This window comes from Sciurus carolinensis, chromosome 1, assembly GCF_902686445.1.
Source record: "Sciurus carolinensis chromosome 1, mSciCar1.2, whole genome shotgun sequence".
NCBI lineage: Eukaryota > Metazoa > Chordata > Mammalia > Rodentia > Sciuridae > Sciurus > Sciurus carolinensis.
The window spans coordinates 129819948-129844125 of NC_062213.1; the positions used below are offsets into that span (position 1 = coordinate 129819948).

At 37.6% G+C, this 24178-nt stretch overlaps 1 protein-coding gene across 1 annotated transcript in view; it reads left to right on the forward strand.

Annotated features, from left to right (window-relative positions):
• Window positions 1-24178, forward strand: part of Dipk1a (divergent protein kinase domain 1A) — a 123520-nt gene that overhangs the window by 89707 nt on the left and 9635 nt on the right. The window contains exon 3 of the mRNA XM_047541255.1: window positions 9295-9402. Within this exon, the coding sequence (XP_047397211.1) occupies window positions 9295-9402 (108 nt within the window). The remainder of the gene's footprint in view (window positions 1-9294; window positions 9403-24178) is intronic.

The window sequence follows — 24178 nt, forward strand, 5'->3', positions numbered from 1 at the left end:
TTGAGATTCAATTTCTAGGGCTAATGGTTTATTGCTTAAAGCAACTAGCTTAAGATATAACAGATTTAAGATATTTAGAGCCATGTTTCCAATTAGATAGTAATATATAACTATTTAAATTAGCTTTTGCCTTTGCTTAGGATCATTTATTATTTGACTTGACAGTTCATTTTATGTCATTAAGTATACTGAACCAATACTACTTGGGACATACCATTTTTAAAGTACAAGCTTAATTTTTTTCCTTTTAAGGAAAGTACAGTCCTGTTCCCTTTTTGCCAACTTAGGTTAGGTTACCAATCTCTTTGTGAATTTACATTTACTAAAGAAATTTATTTCAAATCTTAACAAATATAAGCCCTATCTAAAGAATAATCATTTTAGTTTTTAATTAATTTATTTATTATTTTTTGTGGTGCTGGAAATCAAACCCAGATTCTCTGAATACTTGTCAATTGTTCTACCTTAAGCTACAACCCCAACCCAGGATAATCTGAGTGGTTAAATTATGGTAGTATTTCTGGTAGCTTTCCATGTATTATGCTGCTCTTTTATATCATGTAATAGTCACTATAATCCTGAGACAGGTGGTATCATTGTTATCTTTAATATCATTACTATGAAGCAATACAGAGACTAAAGGTTAAAAACAACTTAGAAGAAACAAGTCAACACTAAAATGCTATATTCTTTTAGTTAAATGTTTATTACATGATTCCTTGTGCTATGTAGATCCTGGGGAGGTAGAGATGAGACATGTCTCTGTCCTGGAGATGCTTACCGATTTTAGGTGATATGGAAAAATAAAAAGGAAGAACACATTGCTGAGAATAGGGTTGCTAGGTAGGTAGCAAATAAAAATACAGGATGTTAAATTTGAATTTAAAATAAACCATAAACACTTTTTTGAGTATTAACATGTTCCAAATATTGACAATAAATTAAAAATATTTTTTCAGTTTAAGTAGTCCTGTGCAGTATTGGTATGGGCAACCCTAGTGAAGAAGGTCTGTAAGACTTTCTGGAGAAGGCTATATTTGAGCTGAATTTTGAAGAATTGGCATGTATAGGACTACAAATATATGACTATTGCTGCATTTCAGGAATAGAATAACTAGCCAGGCACAGTGGCACACACCTGTAATCCTAGTGACTCAGGAGGCTGAGGCAGGAGGATCAAAAGTTCAAGGCCAGACTGAGCAACTCTGAGATTCCATCTCAAAAAATAAAAAGTGTTGGGGATATAACTCAGTGGTAGAACACCCACTGGGTTCAAACCCCAGTAACTCCCTCCTCCCTCAAAAAAAAAAAAAAAAAAAAAGAAAAGAAAAAAGAAAGAAAGAAAAAAAAATGTTACTAGTTGTAGTGTAAGGAGACATCACAAGCAGCAATACACAAAGTGGGGAGGCTGACACTATGCCATCGGCAGTGGGAATGGAGGGCAAGAAACTGCTACAAAAGACATGAAGGAAGTGATCTAATCACCAGCACTTGGTGACCAATTGAATTTAGAGATATGGGGCTGGAGATGTAGCTCAGTGGCAGAGCATTTGCCTAGCACACGGGTTTGATCTCCAGCACCAAAAATAAACAAACAAGAACAACAAAGCAAAAACCCCAAACAAAAAGAGATTTGGGGGCTGGGCTTGTGGCTCAGTGGTAGAACATTTGCCTGGCATGTGTGAGGCACTAGGTTCGATCCTCAGCACCACATAAAAATAAATAAATAATATAAAGATATTGTGTCCATCTACAACTAAAAAATATATTTAAAAAAATCCGTTTCTAAAAAAAAAAAAAAAAAAAAGAGAGAGAGAGATTTGGGAGCATGAGGAAGAAGAAAATATTTGGACTTCCAGATAACTGAAGTGTGTGGCTCCTTTAGTAACCGCAGAGGTTGGCCAGAAGAGGTGCAGAACCCAGGTAGGATTTTCAACTCTCAGTCATAGAGAAGCCAGGTGGAGGATGGATAATGGGAATAAAGAAGGACAAACCCTGGGAGAGAGGGCCAGGGAAATGGTGAGTTCAGTTTAGAGTATAGGTTAAGTGTGAGTTACTTGTAGGCCATCCAGATGGAGACGAAATGCCCAGGGAGCGCTTCAATATTTAGCTCAAAAGACAGGCTTTGGGCTGAGAGAGAGCCAGGGTTCATCAGAGCTATAGGAATAAACATCACTCATGATAGTGTGTAAAGAACCTAAAGGAGATGGAATAAACCCCTGGAAAATAATGATATTTTAAAGGAGTTGCTAAGAAAGAAGAAAAAAACATGAGGAGAAATGTCATTAGGAAACAGTTTTTGAGCAGTGAGGTCATCAAAGACAAATCCGAAGGAGATTAAATAATGTAAGAATTGAAAAATTTGCTATTCAGAATTCATTGTTAAATGGGTTATGAGTATTCATGAAATGTAATAGAGTGAAAAGTCAAACTTTTGGATCAAGTTGGGATGGAGAAGATAAGTGACCGTGTAGACTGCTGTTTCTAGAAGCTGCTTAAAAGTGATCTTTTTTTTTTTGGGGGGGGAGTGCTGCTATTTTAAAGTTGTAAAAAGAAAATAACACCATCTCAACTATTTTTAAATGTACAATTCAATGGTGTTAAGTATATTCTCATCGTACAATTCTCTGTAATTTTTTATTTTATAAAACTGAGGCTATACATGTTAAACTACTCCCCTTTCTCCTCCCTCCATTCCTTGGCAATCAAGATTCTGCTTTCTGTTTCTAAAGTTTACTTTAGATACCTCATATAAGTGAAATAATACAGTATTTGTCTTTTTAATGACTAGCTTATTTCATTTAACATTAGGTCCCTAAGGATCATCCATATTGTATCATATGTCAGAACTTCCTTCCTTTTAAAGTTTGAATAATATTTCATTATATATAAATACCACTTTTATTTTTTTATCTGTTCATTCACTGATGGACAGTTAGGTTGCTTCTACTTTTTAGCTGATATTTTTCTTTTTTCCTTTTTTTTTTTTTTTTTTTGTACTGAGGATTGAACTCAAGGCCTCCAGCATGCAAGACAAGTCCTTTGCCACTGAACTACATACTTAACCCTTTTCTAAATTTTATTTTGAAACAGGGTCTTGCCCAGGCCTCAAATTTGAAATCCTCCCTCCTTAGACATCTCAATGGGTGGGATTATAGGTGTGACTGGAAATTGTTTTAAATTGAGCAAATCCATTTTGACTATGAAGTCCTTAAATTCTATTTGAAAGATAGTGCATCCTGGCAAAATAAAATTTATTCCTGTAATGTAAGATTGGTTAACTATTTGAAAGTCTATTACCATGTGAAGGAATAGAAGAGGAAAAATGATAGGATTATCTAAATTGATGCATTTGACAAAAGTCAGTAAATTCTTAGCCAACCTGACTACAAAAACCTCTACATCCAACATCATGTGTAATGGTTAAAGTCTGAATATATAATGTCTGGGATCAGGATAAAGATAAGGATGTACATTTCCTTCTACGTTTTACTGAATATCCTGGCCACTGAAATAAGAAAAGAAAAATAAATAAAAGACAAAGATTGAAAAGAAAATTGAAACCACTGAAAATGTTTGACACAGATAAGGACTAACTACTTCTCTCCAACCCATTACTAGATTATAATGAAAATAATTTCTGGCATTTAATCACTTATAAAACATTTATTTGACTGAGCATGGTGGAACCTGCCTATAGTCCTAGTTACTCATGAGGCTGAGGCAGGAGGATCACAAGTTTGAGGCCAGCCTTGGCAACTTAGTGATAGCCTGTCTCAAAATAAAATTTAAAAGGGACTGGGGATGTAGCTCAGTGGTGTAGTGCTTGCTTAGCATACTTGAGGACCTGGGCTGAATCCCCAGTACCACACACACACACACACCACAGTATCCGCTATAAATATATTTATTTGCAAACAGTCACAAAACATTTCATCTAACCTATCTGTACACTCATTAAAGTCCTAACTCTGTCCTTTTAAGTGCTCTGTCAACTTGCATGAAAGATTTACTGAAGGCAGAAACAATTAGACTCCCAAGACAGTCTTGGCAGCTAGAAATTCTAGACCAACAATTCTCAAAATGTCTGCATTGACTGACCATCAGCATCATCAATAAATGCACATTTTCAGCCCCACCCAAGATCTAATGAGTTAGAAACTCAGGCTAGGGTCCAGTAGTCTGTATTTTAAGAAGTCTTCCAGGTGATCTGAACTTCCTAAAGATCTGAGAACCTCTATTATGTAAGGATTAGCCCAAAGAACCTATTTAAAGAGAAAGATTATAGCTCCAGCTGGTTCTTACACACTCTTTATGAAAGTGTATAGAGTATCTTATATTTTAGTCAATAAATACCTTAAATATCTTTAATCTCATCAGTTATATTTCTTTAAAAAAATTTTTTTAGCTGTCAATGGATCTTTTTATTTTATTTATTTATATGTGGTGCTGAATATTGAACCCAGGGCCTCACACATGCCAGGCAAGCACTCCACCACAGAGCCACAACTCCAGCCCCCCATCATCAATATTTCATTTCTAACTTTCATCATGCTCTCTAATAAGCCACAGATTTTACCAATAAAATCCCAACTTTCTAAATGGGACTAGTTTAGTTTGGTAGAGTGCCCAGAATATGTGAGGCCCTAGGTTCCATCTCCAGCACAGTGGAAAAAATAAAAAATCTGGGAAATAGATCAACCTTAATATAAGGAATATAGAAGCAGTTTGAGTAGTTAGTTGCCTCTGGAACACTGACTACCTGATTAGAGCTCCAACCAAGCACACCTGTTCATCCCTGGTTGTGATATTAAAGACACCTGGACTATAACCTGCACACAATAATAATAATATTAATTAATTAATATGAATAATATTAATAATACAAATACTGCATTGTGTGCACTAGGAAATTTTAAAATAAATTATAATCATTATACAGTAGGAAAAGAAAGAATGGAGAAGGTGTGTGTGCTGTATACAGGGAAAGAGCACCTTTAATGGCTAGGACAGAGAAGTCAGAATCAGAGAATGAGAAGGTAAAGATAATCTGAGTGCAGAAAATAGTGAAGATTTAACAAGGACTGATACAAGGAATGGAAGATGGGTGAACTAGAGACGCAGAGGATTTTCAGACACTGTGAACAACCCAACTCTGCTTTTATTTCCCCTTACTAAGGAGAAGCTGAGTCTGAAATTGATGTCTGAAATACATTTTTAGAACGTGGATCTTAGAAAATTATTTAAAACCTACTGCTACACATGTGTTTATTGTTATTGCCCCCTTGTGGTACAGTTCCTGTAGTTCATGAAATTATTCCTTCAACATGGGTGGTTTTTTTTTTAAAAAGAAGCTCAAGAGTGTCATCTTCTGGTTGTGTGAGATATGTGCAAGCAAAGAGGTGGTGTTAGAATCTCAGGAGTGCAGAAACCTTTGACATCTTCTGATTATTGTAAGTTGAACATGATTATATAATTTCTGTGTCTTTTTATTTGAATATCATATTACTTTCTGTGAACTTAGTTTGTGTGCCTGAAAAACAAAACGTGACTAACTCTCCTTTACACACAAGTATGTGGGAAATTTGCTTTTGGTTTGTAATAGAAACCACAAGTTGAAGAGCCTGTTCTTTGTGACTACCTCTTTCATGTGGGTTGGCTTAAGGCCTTTGCTCAAAACAAGAAATTTGATTTAGTAGCTGAATACTGGACTAGTCTTTAATGCTTAACAGTTTACTAAAAAACTTAGTTCATGCTTTTTAAAAAAAAAATTGGTGTTATGAAAAAATAATAATTTTTCCCCAGTTTTTTTTTTTCTTAAAAGATAATGATCTTGGGCTGGGGATATAGCTAAGTTGGTAGAGTGCTTGCCTCGCATGCACAAGGCCCTGGGTTCAATCCCCAGCACCGCAAAATAATAATAATAATAGTAATAATAATAATAATAATAATAATAATAATAATAATCTTTCTGGGTTGCCCAGGCTGACCCCAAATTCCTAGGCTCAAGCAAGCCTCCTGCTTCAGCCTTCCTTGTAGCTGGGGCCACCAATGCCTGGCTTCCAATGATATTTTAAAACCAAAACCACTGTGTTGGTTACTTAATAAACATTACTGAACACTTAAATAGCAAACTGTGTTATGTGCTACAGAGGAAGTTCAAAAATGAATGTGACCAACTCTGTGCCTTCAGATCATCTTATTGTCTAGCAGGGAAGATAATTATGTTAGATTTGAGAATATAAAGAAGTAAGGGAGGAAGAATATAGGCTCAGGAAAGAAAGAAACAACTTCAAGCTTATTTATCTGGAAGATGCTTGTTGCAGAGAGGTACGTGTTTAAATCTTGACCTTGAACAGAATGAAAGACAAAATGTTCCTGAGGATTCAGGAGTCTAAGATCAGGACATTTGAAGGTGATAACTCTTTCAGTCCTATCCCAGAAGTGTTCATGATAGAATTTGCTATTTCTGAACTAGGCACAGTGGTGAATGACTCTAATCCCACCAATTTGTGGGACTGAGGCAGGAGGATTGCAAGTTCAAGGCCAGCCTCAGCAACTCAGTGAGACCTGTCTCAAAATAAAAACAAAACAATAAATAGGACTGGGGATGTAGCTTAGTTGTAGAGCACCCCTGGGTTCAACCTCTAGTACCAAAAAGGCAGGGCAAAGGAAGAGGAGGTAAAGGAGGAAGAGGAGGAGGAAAACAATTTGCTACTTCTGCGTAAAAACCCAGCATATACTTCACTCACTCATCCAATTGGCAGGTGCATTATATGTTTCATATATATTATATTTACACATATATATGTAATTGATTATGTGTCAGGCATTGTACAAAGCTCTGAGGAAATAAAGATCAAAGTCCTGGCCTTGTTTTGAGTTGCTTGTGTGGAGGGGATGAGTACCTAGAAATTTTTAGTGGGAACTCTGGGGAGGGGCATCTGACCTAGTCAGTACTAAACCTGCTCTGCTAGTTCCTCTCCAACATAAGTAATTATAGTTCTTGTACCTAACCTAACTGGTTAAAAGCTCTGGAGGCCAATTATATAGGCTCAGATTCCAACCCTGCCATTAACCTGGTCCAGATGCTTCTTAACTACCCCTCCTCAGTTAGGGATTGAGCCCAGGGCCACATGCCCCAGTTCTTTTTTTTTTTAATTATTTTTTTATTTTGAGACAGGATATTGATCAGTTGTGCAGGCTGGCCTCAAACTCATGCTCCTCCTGCCTCTACCTCTTGAATTGCTGGGTGCCTGGTTCTTGACCTCTTCTTTACCTCCCTTGTCTCCGTTTTGTTGTTGTTGTTGTTTTGTTTTTGTTTTTTTGGTACTAGGGATTAAACCCACAGGCACTTTAACAGTGAGCCACATCCCCAGCCCTTTTATTATTATTGTTGTTGTTATTATTATTATTATTATTATTTTGAGGCAGGGTCTCATTAAATTGCTTAGGGCCTCACTAAATTGCTGAGGCTGGCCTTGAACTTGCCATCTTCCTACCCCAGCCTCCTGAGCCTCTGGGAATACAGACATGCACCACTGCCCCTGGTTTGTCTGTTTCCTTATCAATAAAATGGAGATAATGGTAACCCTATTTCATAGGGAGATTGTGAGGGTTAAAGAGATATATATGCAAATCTCTTAGGACAATGTTGGCATAAAGAAAACAATTTGACAAACACCATGTACCTACCACCTTCTAAACAAATCTTAAGCTTTTCTCATATTTGCTTCATTTTTCTGAAAAATTAAAACATTACAGGTACAGTTGAAGTTCTCCATATCCTCCCTGATATTCTTCGTCCTCCAGAATAACCATTTTCTTGAATATGGTGGGTCCTGCCCTTAAGTTTTTGTACTTTCATTACATGTATGTGGATACATAAACAACATATGGTATTACTTAGCATGTTTTCCCCCATACTGGGGATCAAACCCAGGGTCTCACACAAGGTAAGCAAATGCTTTACCTCTAAGCTATACTCTCAGCCCCTTTGTATGCTTCTAAACTTCAATAAATGGTACTAAACCACACATGTCAATCTGCGACTTCTTTTTCTTTACATTATAAATATTTTCCATGTAGCTATGTACGGGCCTAGTTCTTTCATTTTAGTTACTGAGTAGTATTTTATTTTCTAAATGTGCCACAATTTATTTTACATTGGTTCAGTAAATCCTTTCAATGCATAGCAACATGTTTGGTAAGCATTATAACATTTTTCTGGAAAGTTTCTTCATCTGATTTTTGCTTTTCCTACTCCTTTCCTCTTAATCCCAATTCTTTTAGGTTCACTGTATGGATCTCTTGCTTATTTTCTTTTAATTATGACTCATTCCTGTGTGAAATAAGTTCTTTTTTAACCAATCATTTGCAGAAAGCAACTGGGCAGTGAACTGAACTAGCTGTGAAGCTGATTGTTGGTTCTGCATGTGTGTGTGTGTGTGTGTGTGTGTGTTGAGAAAGAGGTAAGAGGTGATGCAGAGACAGAGACATCACACAGATGTCTTCACCTGTGTATCGTCCCAGCAGCTACAGGGCTGCTCATCATGTCATCTCTCCCAGTCCATCACCAGACTGCCCAATAAAGATAACATGTTTAAGGATTTTATCATACAGCCCCACTTTGTTCCACTATTTCATGGTGCCTGGTGGTATTTTGGGAAGTCCCCAAAGCTTGTGCCTCTTAAACCTTCCTTGTAAACCAGGATGATGGTTCTGCAACTCAGATGCACCTCTTGCTTGGTGCCTTGCCAACTTTGTCTGAGAACCAAGGCTTCAGCAGGTATTTAATCTCAGCCTACTTCTGGGCTCTGGTGTAATTTCTGAATTTAGTAGATCACCCTCATTTCTTGTGCCTAGGAGTACATTAGTACCTTATTTTATCAAATATAGAGTTTGTGTTTTTCTCATTTTCTTTCTTGTTTTTGTGTGATCTCAAGGAAGACAAAAGGACAGACATAACTTACTTTTGTTCTTTAAATTTTTTCAAATAGAATGCTTCTATTGTTGGAAAGAGTAGGGACCATACCACCTTAGATCACTCTAAGTGGGAAAAATAGTTTCAAAATTCTGTGCACACCCAGTAGCAGCAAGCGCCCTGTCGTCATCATATAGCTAGAAAGTAATGGAGCGTATGGATTCAAATACAGGTCTGAATCCAAAGTCCAAGTACTTTTCATCAGAAAACTTTCTCTTAAAGGATAAAAATATCTTTTATTGATATCTTTCAGATGTTTCCTCTCATGAACCTTTTTCTATTAACTACTCTTTTTGTCTCCTGGTTTTTAGTGTGACAAGTACAAGACTGGAGTTATTGATGGGCCCGCATGTAATAGCCTTTGTGTCACGGAAACGCTTTACTTTGGAAAATGCTTATCCACCAAGCCCAACAATCAGGTATGAACAATATGAATAAATATTCCAAATTGTCAGTAAGCTTTAATTCTACCTTAAACTAATGGTATTATTAAAACAATTTTTGAACCAGAGTTTTAGAACATTACTTGTACTTCAATTTTGTATGCTTTAATCATTCATTCTCTGTGTATCCCAGATACTATTTTAGTGATTAGCAATACATTGGTGATTTAGACAGACAAACCTGGATTCAGTGGTGCATGCCTATAATCCCAGCTACTTGGGAGACTGAGGCAGGAGGATTACAAGTGAGAGACCAACCTCAGGAATTTAGTAAAGTGCTGTTTCAAAATAAAAAATAAAAATGGGAGATCCAAGATGGCAGACTAGCGGGAAGCTTTGATCCTTGTTGCTCCATAACTCAGGATTCAAGCAGAAGAAATACTGTTTCTCTGCAAGGCAGTTGTCGTCACTGCCCACCAATCCTCTGCTGTTTACCCCATTCATCCACCCAATCACCCGCCGTCTACCAGCATATCGCCTGCCTTTTGTGTGCGGATTGCTCACTGATCTATTATCTGTCATTTGTTCATTTGCCGGCCTCTTGCCTGCCCATCACCCACCTTTCACCTACCCATTGCCCACCACCCTACATCCACCCACTGATCATCCACTGTTAGCCTGCAGACTGCCCGCAGACTGCCAGTGGATCACCTGCTGCCCACTGCTGCCTGGAAGTCCATTGTCACAGTACCTGCAGGTTTGATTATATTCGAATGCTGCCATCCTGGGACACCAATCAGGGCCTGTAGGTTTTCCACCGTGGTTACCACCATCTCAGGGCCTGGCCACCTCTGTCTGGAGTCTCAGGTCAGGACCTGGAGATATATTGGTACTTGCAGTCTGGTTGCACCTGAGGTCTTCCTGCTTGGTGTGGTAGTGGCTGCCATCTGGCTGCCTCTTTGCAGGGTCATTCCTTTGTACCCTGAGTGTACCTTGAGTACATCCCTGGTGGTCTCTCTGCAAGTTGAAAGGGCATTGAGATATTGGGACTGCAGTAAGACTGGGCCTGGGGAAGCTGAAGTCCAGGTCCATCAGACTGCAGCTGGGTTTGCATTGGCCAATCTGGGTCTGGCAAGCCTGTGGAAAGCCAGAGACTAGGGGAAGTTCCCTGAGGGGAGCACAGGTTGGAGAAAACTAGGCTCTCTCCAGCTCAGTGAGTCCTGAAGTGTGCAGGGACGGAAGGGGTCAGCTACGATGGGTGGGAAGACTGTAAGAGAGTCTTTTTTTTTTTTTTTTTTGGTGCTGGGGATCGAACTCAGGGCCTTGTGCTTGCATGGCAAGCACTCTACTGACTGAGCTATCTCCCCAGCCCCTGTAAGAGAGTCTTGCTATTGGCTTACCCACCCAACTGGTTCAGCACCCACTGGACTGAAGCTAACATCAAACTTCAGAAAATCCCACCTACCAGTGGAGAAAGGAAGCTGAGAAAATTTTTGAAAGCCAACAGAAGCAATCATTCAATTTTCCATGAAGACTTTCCTCCTTTTTCTTCTTGTTTCACCTCTCTCTCACGCCTCTACCATCTTTGAATTTAAATATTTTTCATGCATCAATTTATTGAGGAATGGGGGCTGGGGTTGTGGCTCAGTGGTAGAGCACTTACCTGGCACGTATGAGTACCCGGGTTCGACTATCAGCACCACATACAAATAAATAAAAGATCCATTGACAACATATATATATATATAATTATTGAGGAATGGGATGTCTGAATAGTATGTGACATTTTTGTTGTGTATGCTTATATTTTTACTTCTTAAAAACATCTATACCTTCTTTTTTCTCTTGCCTGTCTCCCTGGATTCTCTTTCTCATGTCTCTCATACTAATAGCCAACCTCTATTAATTCCTCCCTCACTCTTACCATGAATTTTTACCTCTATCTTCTCTCCCTCTCCCTTACAAATGTCACAGCTTACAATACTTCTGTTCCCTCATTGTCCATTATTTGAAACAGTAAACCCTCTTAGCAAACTTACTATTCACATTGTAGACAATACTTGAACACCTCATTTCTGTCTATTGTGACAAAACTGTAAATACTTTAATAGGAACCATTTGGTTTAAGGTGGTACATCATTTGCATTGGGTTCTGTTAATATTGGTCTCCCCCTTAAAGGTGAGGTACTAGAAGCCTTCAGGGACACTATAAGACTATAGGGTAGAATCTGTACTGCCTCAGCTCCATACCCTTAGATGAGAAGACACACAAACAATATGAAAAAACAAGGGAACAAAGTGCCTCAAACAAACCAAGATGTTCCAGCAATAGAATCCATAAACAACACAGAAGAGATGTCAGTGAAGGAGTTTAGAAAATACATAGTTAGACTGATCTTTGAAATAAAGGATGGTATTGGAGAGAAAATATAGGAAGTAAAAGATCACTTCAATAAAGAGGCAGAAATTATAAAAAGGAATCAAGCAGAAATCCTCAAAATGAAGGAAACAATATACCAAGTTAAAAATTCAATGGAAAGTATCACCAACAGACTAGACCACTTGGAAGACAGAACCTCAGATAATGAAGATTAAATATATACTCTTGGGGGTTTTCAAGATGGCGGACTAGAGGGTGGCTGTATTTCATGTTGCTCCAAGACTCAGGATTCAAGAAGAGGAGATATTGAGAGACTTGGGACCAACTCAAAGCAGCCGGGTGAGTCTCTCCCGTTGGGGAGGCGTCCCGGATGGGGCGGTCATCCCTGAACACAGGGAACTTTGTGAAGTAGAGTTGCCCAATGAGACACCCCTCCCCCTGCTGGAGCGGTGAACTCAGACAACTGGGAGCATCGTAGAGGTGGCTGCTCAGCACAGCACTTGGACTCAGAGCAACCACTGGGGCTCCAGGCGGCTGCCCAGAGAAGGAGGCCCGCGGCAAGCTGTTGGGACTCAGAGCAACCGCTCCTGAACACCGGGGGGCTGCCCAGAGGAGGAGGAGGAGAAGCGCGGAGGGTCGCTTGGACTTGGAGCAACCACTGGAGCTACCACTGGAGCTCCGGGCGGCTGTCCAGAGGAGGAGGCGTGCGGCGGGTCACTTGGACTCGGAGCAACTGCACCGGGGCTCCGTGCAGCTGCCGGGAGGAGGAGGCGCACAGCAAGTTGCTTGGACTCGGAGTGACCACACTGGAACTCCAAGCAGGTGGTTGGAGGAGAAGGCATGCAGCGAGTTGCTTAGATTCAGAGCGACTGCACTGGAACACCAGGCGGCTGCCCGGAGGAGGTGTGCAGCAGGTCACTTGGACTCAGAGCAACTGCACCAGGGCTCCAGGTGGCTGCTCAGAGGAGGGGCTGCACAACCAGCCGATTAGGTGCAGACCACGGTCCCAGGACATAGGCAGCTTCTTGGTGGAAGAGCCGCACAGGAACAAGCTTAGGGGCGGAATGAAGGTTCCAGGACTCTGAGGAGGTTCTCTGAGGAGGGGCAGCCTAAGGAGACTCTTCTGCGCAGGGCGAGGCTCCCAGGCCCAGGAGGTAGGTCCTGGCCCCTAGGAACATTGCAGAGGAACGGTACCCAGCCCAGGCGGTAGTTGTGCATTGAGGGGAACCACTAGGAGGGGTACTGACCAGCAAGACCTCCCCACCGGGTGAGTCTTCCCTGCTGGGTGAGGTTTTCCCACAAGGTCGGTAAAACCAGAGACACAGGAACAAACAGGCATTGCCTCAGCCTGCAGCCTAGTTCCCCTTTGGATGACCATTGGTCAACAAGTGGAGGCACCTCTGCCCACTAGCAGGAAATATACCCCACCTGAAAGCCACCACCCCTAGAGAGGCAGCTTCCTTGTGGAGCACTGTATTATCAATTTCCTACAAGACTTGAAGCTACTGGAAGGATAAGAGGAGATATACTAGAAATCTTCAGGGACACTATAAGTCAATAGAGGAAATATGCAATATCTCAGCGATCCACTGATACCTGAACAATATGAGAAAACAAGGGAAGAAAATACCCCAAACAAATCTAGATGTTACATCAATAAAATCCAATGATAGCATGGCAGAAGAAATGACAGAAAGGGAGTTCACAATGTACATAATTAAAATGATCAGGGAAGCAAACGATGAGATGAAAGAGCAAATGCAGGCATTGAATGATCACACCAATCAACAGTTAAAAGAACAAATACAGGAAACAAAAGATCATTTCAATAAAGAGTTAGATATATTGAAAAAAAAAACAGAAATCCTTGAAATGAAGGAAACAATAAACCAAATTAAGAACTCCATAGAAAGCATAACCAATAGGATAGAACAGCTGGAAGACAGAACTTCAGATATTGAAGACAAAATATTTAACCTCGAAAACAAAGTTGACCAAACAGAGAAGATGGTGAGAAATCATGAACAGAATCTACAAGAATTATGGGATATCATGAAAAGGCCAAATTTAAGAATTATTGGGATTGAGGAAGGCTTAGAGAAACAAACCAAAGGAATGAACAACTATTCAATGAAATAATATCAGAAAATTTCCCAAACCTGAAGAATGAAATGGAAAATCAAGTACAAGAGGCTTATTTATAGGACTCCAAATACACAAAATTATAACAGACCCACACCAAGGCACATTATTATGAAAATACTTAACATACAAAATAAAGACAGAATTTTAAAGGCTGTGAGAGAAAAGAGCCAAATTACATTCAGGGGGAAACCAATACGGATATCAGCAGATTTTTCAATCCAGACCCTAAAAACTAGAAGGGCCTGGAACAACATTTTTCAAGCCCTGAAAGAAAATGGATGCCAACCAAGAATCTTATACCCAGCAAAACTTACTTTCAGATTTGACAATGAAATAAAATCCTTCCATGATAAACAAAAGCTAAAAGAATTTACAAAAAGAAAGCCAGCATTACAGAACATTCTCAGCAAAATATTCCATGAGGAAGAGATGAAAAATAAAGATGCAAAACAGCAAAGGGAGGAACTATACTAAAGGAACTGTCAAATAAAGGAGAAACCAAGTCGTGTCCAAAAAAAAAAAAAAAATGAGCCAAATGACCAGGAATACAAATCATATCTCAATAATAACCTGAATATTAATGACCTGAACTCATCAATCAAAAGACATAGACTGGCAGATTGGATTAAAAAGAAAGATCCAACAATATGTTGCCTGCAAGAAACTCACCTCATAGAAAGAGATGCCCATAGACTAAAGGTGAAGGGATGGGGAAAAACATACCATGCACATGGACTCAGCAAAAAAGCTGGGGTATCCATCCTCATTTCAGATAATGTGGACTTCAAGTCAAAGTTAGTCAGAAGGGATAAAGAAGGACATTTCATACTGCTTAAGGGAAGCATAAATCAGCAAGACATAACAATCATAAATTTCTATGCCCCAAACAGTGGCTCATCCATGTATGTCAAAGAAATCCTTCTCAATTTCAGAAACCAAATAGACCATAACGCAATAATACTAGGTGATTTTAACACGCCTCTCTCACCACTGGACATATCTTCCAAACAAAAATTGAACAAAGAAACCATAGATCTCAATAACACAATCAATAATTTAGACTTAACAGACATTTATAGAATATACCATCCAACCAAGAGCGAATACACTATCTTTCAGCAGCACATGGATCCTTTTCTAAAATAGATCATATATTATGCCACAAAGCTAATGTTAGCAAATACAAGAAGACAGAGATACTACCTTGTATTCTATCAGATCATAATGGATTGAAATTAGAAATAAATGAAAGAATAAAAAACAGAAACTACTCCAACACCTGGAGATTAAACAATATGCTATTATATGATGAATAGATAACAGAAGACATCAGGAAGGAAATTTACAAATTCTTAGAGGTAAATGAGAACAAAGAAACATCATATCAAAATCTCTGGGACACTATGAAAGCAATACTTAAAGGAAAATTTATTTCATGGAGCACAGTCAATAAAAGAAGAAAAAAATCAACAAATAAACGACCTAACACTACAACTCAAAGCCCTAGAAAAGAAGAACAGACCACCACCAAAAGTAGTAGAAGACAGGAAATAGTTAAAATCAGAACTAAAATCAACAAAATTGAAACAAAAGAAACAATAGAAAAAATTGATAAAACAAATAGTTGGTTCTTTGAAAAAATAAAATTGATAAATCTTTAGCCACACTAACAAAGAGAAGAAGAGAGAAAACCCAAATTACTAAAATTCGGAATGAACAAGGAAATATCACAACAGATACGATTGAAATACAAAACATAATTAGAAGCTATTTTGAAAATCTATACTCCAACAAAATAGAAAATTTCAAAGACATCAATAGGTTTCTAGAGACATATGAATTGCCTAAACTGAACGAGGAGAACATACACAATTTCAATAGACCAATTTCAAGTTATGAAATAGAAGAAGTCATCAAAAGCCTACCAACAAAGAAAAGTCCAGGACCAGATGGGTTCTCAACCGAGTTCTACAAAACCCTTAAAGAAGAGCTCATTCCAATACTTCTCAAAGTATTCCATGAAATAAAAGAGGAGGGAACCCTCCCAAACTCATTCTATGAAGCCAGTATTACTCTGATACCTAAACCAGACAGAGACACATCAAGGAAAGATAATTTCAGACCAATATCCTTAATGAATATTGATGCAAAAATTCTCAGCAAAATTTTAGCAAATCGCATACAAAAACATATTAAAAAGATAGTGCACCATGATCAAGTGGGTTTCATCCCAGGGATGCAAGGTTGGTTCAACATCAGGAAATCAATAAATGTAATTCACCATATCAACAGACTTAAAGTCAAGAATCACATGATTATTTCAATAGATGCAGAAAAAGCATTTGATAAACTACAGCACCCCTTCATGCTCAAAACACTAGAAAAAATAGGGATAGTGGGAACATTCCTTAACATTGTAAAGGCTATCTATGCTAAGCCCATGGCTAATATCATTCTAAATGGTGAAAAACGGAAAGCATTCCCCCTAAAAACTGGAACAAGGCAGGGATGCCCTCTTTCACCACTTCTATTCAACATTGTCCTTGAAACTCTAGCCAGAGCAATTAGACAGACCAAAGAAATTAAAGGATATGAATAGGAAAAGAAGAACTCAAACTATCCCTATTTGCTGATGATATGATTATATACTTAGAGGAACCAGGAAATTCCACCAGAAAACTTTTAGAACTCATAAGTGAACTCAGTAAAGTAGCAGGATATAAGATCAATGCTCATAAATCTAATGCATTTTTATACATAAGTGATGAATCTTTGGAAAGAAAAATTAGGAAAACTACCCCATTCACAATAGCATCGAAAAAAATAAAATACTTGTGAATCAATCTCACAAAAGAGGTGAAAGACCTCTACAATGAGACCTACAGAACACTAAAGAAAGAAATTAAAGAAAACCTTAGAAGATGGAAAGATTTCCCATGTTCTTGGATAGGAAGAATTAATATTGTCAAAATGACCATACTACCAAAAGTGCTATACAGATTCAATGCAATTCCAATTAAAATCCCAATGACGTACCTTACAGAAATACAGCAAGCAATCATGAAATTCATCTGGAAGAATAAGAAACCCAGCATAGCTAAAGCAATCCTTCACAGGAAAAATGAAGCTGGGGGTATTGCAATACCAGAACTTCAACTCTACTACAAAGCAATAGTAACAAAAACGGCATGGTATTGGTACCAAAATAGACAGGTAGATCAATGGTACAGAATAGAGGACATAGGCACAAACCCAAATAAATACAATTTTCTCATACTAGACAAAGGGGCCAAAAATATGCAATGGAGAAAAGATAGCCTCTTCAACAAATGGTGCTGGGAAAATTGGAAATCCATATGCAACAGAATGAAACTAAACCCATATCTCTCACCGTGCACAAAACTCAACTCAAAATGGATCAAGGACCTCGGAATCAGACCAGAGACCCAGCAGATTATAGAAGAAAAAGTAGGTCCAGATCTTCAACATGTCAGCTTAGGACCAGACTTCCTCAACAGGACTCCCAAAGAACAAGAAATAAAAGCAAGAATCAACAACTGGGATAGATTCAAACTAAAAAGCTTTCTCTCAGCAAAGGAAACTATCAGTGATGAGAAGAGAGAGCCTACAGAGTGGGAGAAAATCTTTGCCACTCATACTTCAGATAGAGCACTATTCTCCAGAATATATAAAGAACTCAAAAAACTCTACACCAAGAATACAAATAACCCAATCAACAAATGGGCTAAGGAAATGAACAGACACTTCACAGAAGATCTACAAGCAATCAACAAACATATGAAAAAATGTTCACCATCTCTAGTAATAAGAGAAATGCAAATCAAATGGTATGCAAATCAAAACCACCCTAAGATTCCATCTCACCCCAATTAGAATGGCGATTATCAAGAATATAAGCAACAACAGGTGTTGGCGAGGACGTGGGGAAAAAGGTACACTCATACATTGCTGGTTGGGCTGCAAATTAGTGCAGCCGCTCTGAAAAGCAGTGTGGAGATTCCTCAGAAAACTTGGAATGGAACCACCATTTGACCCAGCTATCCCACTCCTTGGCCTATACCCAAAGGACTTAAAATCAGCATACTACAGAGATTCAGCCACATCAATGTTCATAGCTGCTCAATTCACAGTATCCATATTGTGGAACCAACCTAGATACCCTTCAATTGATGAATGGATAAAGAAACTGTGGTATATATATACAATGGAATATTACTCAGCCATAAAGAATAATAAAATTATGGCATTTGCAGGCAAATGGATGAAATTGGAGAATATCATGCTAAGTGAGATAAGCCAATCTCAAAAAACCAAAGGTCAAATGATCTCTCTGATAAGCAGATGATGACACATAATGGGGGGGTGGAAGGGGTTAGTGTTAGGGTTAGGGTTAAGGTTAGGGAGAGGGGCAAGAATGGAGGAAGGAAGTACTGTGTAGAGGGACAAGAGGGGTGGGGGGGTGGGGGGAAAGGGAAAAAATAACAATGAATCAAACAACATTACCCTATGTAAATTTATGATTACACAAATGGTATGCCTTGACTCCATGTACAAACAGAGAAACAACATGTATCCCATTTGTTTACAATAATAAAAAAAGAATTAAAAAAAGAAAAATAATAATAAAAGTGTTAATTATACAATAAAATATATATATATATTCTTGAAAAATATATATATATATTCTTTTTTTTTTTTTTTTTTTGGGTGCTGGGGATCGAACCCAGGGCCTTGTGCTTGCAAGGCAAGCACTCTACCAACTGAGCTATCTCCCCAGCCCCATATATATTCTTGAAAATAAAGTTGACCGCACAGAGAAAATGGTAAGAAACCATGAACAGAACTTCCAAGAAATATGGAATAACATGAAAAGACCAAATTTAAGATTTGTTGGAATAGACAAAGGCATGGAGATACAAACCAAAGGAATGCACAATATTTTCAATGATGTAATATCAGAAAAGTTCCCAAATCTAAAGAATGAAATGGAAAATCAACAAGAGGCTTACAGGACCCCAAATGTACAAAATTACAGCGGACACATACCAAGGCACATTATAATGAGAATGACTAACATACAGAATAAGGATAGAATTTTAAAGGCTGCAAGAGAAAAAAAATCACATTATGTATGTGGGAAACCAATTTGGAGCTCAGCTGATTTCTCAACCTAGATCTTCAACACCAGGAGGTCCTAGAATAATATATATCAAGTTCTGAAAGAAAATGGATGCCAACTGAGAATTTTATATCCAGCAAAATTAAGCTTCAGATTTGAAGATGAAATAAAAACCTTCAATGATAAACAAAAGCTAAAAGAATTCACAACTCAAAAGCCTACACTACAAAATATTCCATGAGGAGGAAATGAAAAAAAAAAATAACAATGAAAACCATTGGAATTACACTAAAGGAAAGGTCAATCAAAGGAGAAACAAAGTCAAGTTAAAAACCAAAAGTAAACCAAAATGGCCAGGAATACAAATCATATCTCAATAATAACCCTGAATGTTAATGGTCTAAACTCATCAATCAAAAGACATAGACTGGCAGATTGGATTTTTTTAAAAAAGACCCAATAATATGCCATCTTCAAGAGACTCACCTCCTAGGAATAGACATCCACAGACTGAAGTGAAAGTTTGGGAAAAACTTGAAACTGTGTAATCAAGCAGGGGTTTCCATCTCATATTGGAAAAGGTGGACTTCCAATCAAAGTTAGAAGGGATAAAAAAGGAAATTTCATAGTGCTTAAGGGAATCATACACCATCAAGACATAACAATGGTAAATATATATGTCCCAAACAGTGGAGCATCTATGTACATCAAACAAACCCTTCTCAATTTTGAGAATCAAATAGACCACAACACAATAATAGTGAATGACTTTAACACACCTCTCTCACCACTGGATAGATCTTCCAAACAAAAACTAAACAAACTATAAAATTAAATAATACCATCAATGATTTAGACTTAATGGACATACATAGAGTATTTCATCCATCATCAAGCAAATACATTTTCTTCTTAGCAGCACATGTATCCTTCTCTAAAATAGACCATATGTTATGCCACAAAGCAACTCTTAGCAAATACAAACAAATAGAGATACTACTTTGTATATTCTATCAGATCATATTGGAATGAAATTAGAAATCAATGACAAAATAAAAAATAGAAGCTACTCCAACACCTGGAGACTAAATAACATGCTATTGAATGATGAGTGGATAAAAGAATAAATCAGGGAGGAAATAAAAAAAATACTTAGGGGTAAGTGAGAACACCTATACAACTTCAAAACCTCTGGGACGCTATGAAGGTGGTGCTAAGAGGAAAGTTCATTGCACTGAACTCATACATTAAAAGAATAAAATGTCAATAATAAATGACCTAACATTACATCTCAAAGCCCTAGAAAAAGAAGAACAAATCAACAACCAAAGCAGCAGAAGAAAGGAAATAATTAAAATCAGAGCTGAAATCAGTGAAAATTGAAACAAAAAAATTCAGAAAATTGACAAAACAGAAAGTTGGTTCTCTGAAAAAAATGAATAAAATTGATAAATGCTTAGCCACACTAACAAAGAGAGAAAATTCAAATTACTAAAATTCATGATGAAAAAGAAAATATCACAGCAGATACTACTGAAATACAGAAGATGATTAAAAACTATTTTGAAAATTTATAGTCAAATAAAATAGAAAAACTCAAAGACATCAACAAATTTCTAGAGATATATGATCTATCCAAACTGATGCAGGAGGACACACATAATTTAAACAGATCAATTTCAAGTAATGAAATAGGAGACGCTATCAAAAGGCTACGAACCAAGAAAAGCCCAAGACCAGATGGATTCTCTGCCAAGTTCTACAAGACCTTCAAAGAAGAACTCATTCCAATACTCCTCAAAGTATTCCATGAAAAAGAAAAGGAGGGAACCCTCCCAAACTCATTCGATGAGGCTAGTATCACACTTTTACCCAAACCAAAGACATATCAAGGAAAGAAAACTTTAAACCAGTATCCCTCATGAACATAGACGCAAAAATTCTTGCAAATCACCACAAAAACATTAAAAGGATAGTGCACCACAATCAAGTGGGGTTTATCCCTGGAATACAAGGTTGTTTCAACGTACGGAAATCAATAAATGTCATACATCACATCGATAGACTTAAAGATAAGAATCATATGATTATCTCAATAGATGCAGAAAAAGCATTTGACAAAATATAACACCTCTTCATGTTCAAAACACTAGAAAAATTAGGGATAGTAGGAACATACCTCAATATTGTAAAAGCTATCTATGCTAAGCCCAAGGACAACATCATTCTAAATGAGAAAAATTGGGCTGGGGAGACAGCTCAGCTGGTAGAGTGCTTGCCTCGCAAGCACAAGGCCCTGAGTTCGATCCCCAGTACCGCAAAAAAAAAAAAAAAAAAAAAAAAAAAAAAGAGAAAAATTGAAAGCATTCCCTCTAAGAACTGGAACAAGACAGGGATGCCCTCTTTCACCACTTCCATTCAACATCGTCCTTGAAATGCTAGCCAGAGCAAACAGATGAAAGAAATTAAAGGGATACAAATAGGAAAAGAAGAATTTAAACTATCACTATTTGCCAGTATAATTCTATATTTAGAAGATCCAAAAAATTCTACCAAAAATCTTCTAGAACTCATAAATGAATTCAGCAAAGTAGCAGGATGTAAAATCAATAGCCATAAATCAAATGCATTTCTATACATAAGCAACAAATCCACTGCAAGAGAAATTAGGAAAACTACCCCATTCATAATAGTCTCAAAAAATAAAAATAAAATACTTAGGAATCAATCTAAAAAAAAAGAGGTGAAAGATCTCTACAATGAAAACTACAGAATACTAAAGAAATAAGTTGAAGACCTTAGAAGATGGAAAGATCTCCCATGCTCTTGGATAGGCAGAATTAATATTGTCAAAATGGCCATACTATCCGAAGTGGTATACAGATTCAATGCAATTCCTATTAAAATCCCAATGATATTCTTCATAGAACTATAAAAAGCAATCATGAAATTCATTTGGAAAAATAAGAGACCCAGAATAGCTGAGGCAATCCTTAGCAAGAAGAGTGAAGCAGGAGGCATCACAATACCAGACCTTAAACTACATTATAGAGCAATAGTAACAAAAATGGCATGGTATTGGCACCAAAATAGACATGTAGACCAATGGTACAAAATAGATGACACAGAGACAAACCCACATAAATATGATTATCTTGTACCAAAGGTGCCAAAAACATATATTGGAGAAAAGATAGCCTCTTCAACAAATGGTGCTGGTAAAACTGGAAATCCATATGTTACAAAATGAAATTAAACCTCTTTCTCCCGCCCCACACAAAAATCAACTCAAAGTGGATCAAAGATCTAGGCACTAGAACAGAGACCCTGTGCCTAATGAAAGAAAAAGTAGGCTCAAATCATCATGTTGGCTTCGGACTTGACTTCCTTAATAAGACTCCTAAAGTGCAAGAAGTAAAATTAAGAATCAATAAATGGGATGGATTCAAACTAAAAAGTTTCTTCTCAGCAACTAAACAATCAGTAACATGAAGAGAGAGCCTACAGAATGGGAAAAAAAATCTTTATCGCATGCACCTCAGATAGAGCACTAATATCCAGGATATATCAAGAACTCAAAAAACTTAACACCAAAAAAACAAATAACCCAATCAGTAAGTGGGCTAAGGAACTTTACGGAAGAAGATATGTAACTAACCAACAAATATATGAAAAAACACTCAACATCTCTAGCAATTAGAGAAATGCAAATCAAAACTACACTAAGATTTCATCTCACTCCAATCAGAATGGCAATTATCAAGAATACAAGCAATAATAAGTGTTGGTGAGGATATGGGGAAAAAAGATACATTCATACATTGTTGGTGGGACTGCAGATTGGTGCAACCACTATAGAAAGCAGTATGGAAATTCTTTAGAAAACCTGGAATGGAACCGCCATTTGATCTAGCTATCCCACTCCTTGTTCTATACCCAAAGGACTTAAAATCAGCCTACTCCAGTAACACAGTCACAGCAATGTTTATAGCAGCTCAATTCACGATAGCTAAACCAACCTAGATGCCCTTTAGTTAATGAATGGATAAAGAAACTGTGGTATATATACACAATGGAATATTACTCAGCCTTAAGGAAGATTGAAATTATGGCATTTGCAGGTAAATGGATGAAACTAGAGACTGTCATGCTAAGTGAAAGAAGCCAGTCCCCTAAATCTAAAGGCCACATGTTTTCTCTAATAAGCAAATGCTAATCTGAAGTGAGGGGTGGGTAGGGAAGAATGAAGGAACTTTGGGTTATGCAGAGGGGAGTAAGGGGAGGGATGAGGCGGTGGGAATGGGAATGACAGTAGAATAAGACAGACATTATTATCCTATATACATGTATGAAAAAAATTTTAAATATTTTAAATATTGGAAGACCAATAGAGTATAGAAAGGGAATCAGGGAAGGGAGGAAGGAAGAAAAGAGAGTAGACAAAAAGAATGAACCCTAAAAATGAAAATGAAAATTATATCTACACAAAAACCTGTAAAAAAATGATATACAACCCTTAGAAATGATGCCAAAATGAATATTTATTGAGAAGGATGCTCATAATATCATATAAATTATCAAAAGAAAAAATAAAATAATAAAAAGCCCTGGGAGTGTAGCTAATGGTAGTGCTTGTCTAGCATGTGTGAAACCCCTGGGTTCAATCCCCAATACTGAAAATATAAAAAGGTAAGATTACTTCGCTTATGAACTTTACATTACCCCAGAGGGATGGGAGACACAAGCAGTTGATAGATAAGCAAATAAACAAAATAAGTATAGAATATGGTGTGTCCTATGTAGGAAGCCCACAGGTGAGTTGGTAGAGAATGGGGAACAGGGACATCGGTGGAGATGTGCTTTAGAGGAGGTGATCAGGGAAGACCTTTCAGAGATAACATTTGAGCTCATGCATGAATGAACAATTAAACTATAGGCACAGGATGAGCTAAATCACAAAAGAACCATAAACAACTGATAAACATAATGAAAAAATGTTCTACCTCCCCATCAAAGAAAATATGAATAAAAATAATAGGATACTGGACTGGGGTTGTGGCTCAGCGGTATTCACCTAGCATTGCGAGGCACTGAGTTCGATACTCAGCACCTCATATAAATAATTAAATAAGTAAAATAAAGGTGCA